Source organism: Lycium ferocissimum, unplaced genomic scaffold, assembly GCF_029784015.1.
Source record: "Lycium ferocissimum isolate CSIRO_LF1 unplaced genomic scaffold, AGI_CSIRO_Lferr_CH_V1 ctg9350, whole genome shotgun sequence".
Lineage (NCBI taxonomy): Eukaryota > Viridiplantae > Streptophyta > Magnoliopsida > Solanales > Solanaceae > Lycium > Lycium ferocissimum.
The window spans coordinates 26714-29398 of NW_026727693.1; the positions used below are offsets into that span (position 1 = coordinate 26714).

Consider the following 2685-nt stretch of genomic DNA (forward strand, 5'->3'; position numbering starts at 1 on the left):
AAGAGCAGTGCCGCAAACCTATCAGGGTCACCCAGGGTCTTCAAAAGAAAGGGTTTGTGTATATCACCACGGCCGCCCTGGCCACGACATTGAGGAATGCGTGGATTTCAAGCTTGAACAGGAACCCCTCGTGAACGAAGGCCATGTTTGGATGTCGTGGGCAGACAAGGATAGAAGATGAACATGAAGAAGACAATGAAGGCCTGCTTAGTATGGTTGGGTAGAAAAACGCTGACCTGATAGAGTATCCCTTTCCCTTTTTATATAAATGGAACCACGCTGACCTGATGTCTCGTTATGGATACGTGGGAAGTCTACTTAAGGCCTGGTAAGGGTAGAAAAACTAAGTCTCGGGTAGCATAGGAAAAAACCTTTTCTATGTATGCCTGAACTACGGATGGACCTGATTTCCCTTTGGTGGGATACGTAGGCAGCCTATTTAAGACTCGGTCCTTTTATAATTAAAATCTAAATCCCCCCTTAGTATAGGATGGGGTAGAAGAAAATCAACCATACAAACCACTTACCAAAGAGTCAATATTCCTAAAAATACAAAAGACCAAAATGCCCTCAGAATGAGAATCAGTCAAGAGTTGAAATAAAATATATTTCTCTATGTGCTATAAACTGCAAACAACGTGATATCTCGTGTTTCTTGCTTAAATCTAACGCTAACTTGGGAGATTTTGAATTGTTTTCTCTTATAGATAGGGGTCGATTCGCTGGCACTACTCACTCGATCAAAAGCTGCTACAGCGTCTTTAAACCCTCAAGAAGAAAACATGCCTGAAACTCCACCACCGAACAGAACTGCTTTAGTCGAAGGTACCCTAACAGCTGGCATAGCTGGAATGCCTTTGGAAGAGGCTTTTAGCCTATTGATGAGGCAATTTACTGAAGCTAGAGAGGAAGCGGACCACTTGAGAGTGAAAAAGAAAACGCTACTAATGCTGAGGCTAGGAGACCTTCCCCCACTTTCTCAAATCTGGATTTACCAATTCCTGACCATTTCCCACAAACCCAGACTGGGGATACTTTTCAAACTCCATTACTCTGAAATACCACCCATGTGGGGAATTACTCCCACCAAACCCCAGTTTTTTAAACACCTGCTCACGCTACAGACGCAAATGCTCATCAAGCCCCTCGGGCAATAGGAGTTCCTGTGATCCATCGCGTATAATCAAATGTCACCTTTCAAGACCATGTCACCCATATTGACTCTTCGCCAGAATTGGAGAACATGCAAATGTTCTTTGAAGCAAGAATAGACAAGATCGAGAAGGAGATGGGGAAGAAAATTGCTGAACTGGAACATGGCTCTAAAATTAAAGAGGGGTTAAGATACTCTGATTTGTGCATACATCCAGACCTGGGCCTACCAGAAGGCTTCAATATTCCCAAGTTTGATCACTTTAATGGGTCGGGCAATCCATTGGCCCACTTGAGGGGTTACTGCAACCAGTTGGTTAGAAATGGCGGAAATGAAGTCTTGCTCATGAGGTTGTTTAGTCGAAGTATATCAGGAACAACTATGGAATGGTATATCTCTCAAGACATTAGCCGATGGAAAGCATGGGAAGAAATGGTAAGTTCATTCATGGAAAGATTCTGCTTCTATGTGGAAAATGTTCCTGATCGCTTCTCATTGGAGAAAATTCGTCAGAAATTGACTGGAATCTACAGAGAATATGCCAGTCGCTGGAGAGAAGAAGCGGCGCGTGTACAACCGCCTATGAATGAAGCTGAGCTGGTAGCCGCATTTATACTGTACCAAGAAGCTGATTGTTTTGACAAAATGATAACTATGAAAGGGAGTTCCTTTGCAGATTTAGTCATCGTTGCCGAAGATATCGAAGATGGCCTTAAGACTGGCATAATTGTTAGTGTACTAAACAGAGCAGATGCATCTGGCGCCGCAGGTTGCAAAAAGAAAAGAGAAGATATAGCCTATATTTCTAGAACTACTAACCCGAAAAGCCGAGGAAAAGAGATGAGCCACAAAAATCCAGATAACTGCCAATCACCTCCACCAACAAACTATAGAACCACTTCACCCCAATATAGCCCGATGTCTGTGTGCTACGCACAACCCGGGTACCAAGATCCACAACCAAATTATCAAATACCAGCACCAAGCAACCGAGCTCTACGACCAAATTATCGAATGCCAGTGCCCAATAACTAAGCTCTACAAAACCAGACTTTCCAAAACCAGCCTCCGCCAGCAAACTATGAGGCACCCCAAAAGAATCCTATGAGAGCATTCACTCCTTTTCCAGAATCAAGGACAAGTTTATTTGCCAAGCTAAGAGACGTCAGGCGAATGAGCACTATTCCACCAAAACCTGCTAATCACAGATCGATGGCCATGCCACTGAATATTGCATAAACCTAAGGCATAAGCTACAGGATATGATTGATAATCATGAGCTTATCTTGGAACCAACACCTCCGAATGTGGACACAAATCTGCTCCCAAAGCATGGAGGGAACCAAATTCACTGTCACGACCCAACCCGCTATGACTGACACAAAACTAAATCCTAGTGGGCGAACCAACACACAAGATATCTATCCATTGAAATCTGGTTTTATATAAACCAAGCTAATTAGTTATTACTCACTCAAACATTAAATTAACAAAATAAGTCATGCCATAAAATACTGAATTAAGTGCGGCAG

At 43.0% G+C, this 2685-nt stretch overlaps 1 protein-coding gene across 1 annotated transcript; it reads left to right on the forward strand.

The window, feature by feature from the left end:
* Positions 1-1243: 1243 nt before the first annotated feature.
* Positions 1244-2188, forward strand: LOC132046090 (uncharacterized). The gene has a single exon (XM_059436636.1). It carries the CDS (start codon positions 1244-1246, stop codon positions 2186-2188), a length of 945 nt encoding a protein of 314 aa, XP_059292619.1.
* Positions 2189-2685: the final 497 nt, after the last annotated feature.

Excerpts from the sequence above, each read along its gene's own strand:
- LOC132046090 (XM_059436636.1), top strand. The coding sequence starts at position 1,244 with ATGCAAATGTTCTTTGAAGCAAGAATAGACAAGATCGAGAAGGAGATG.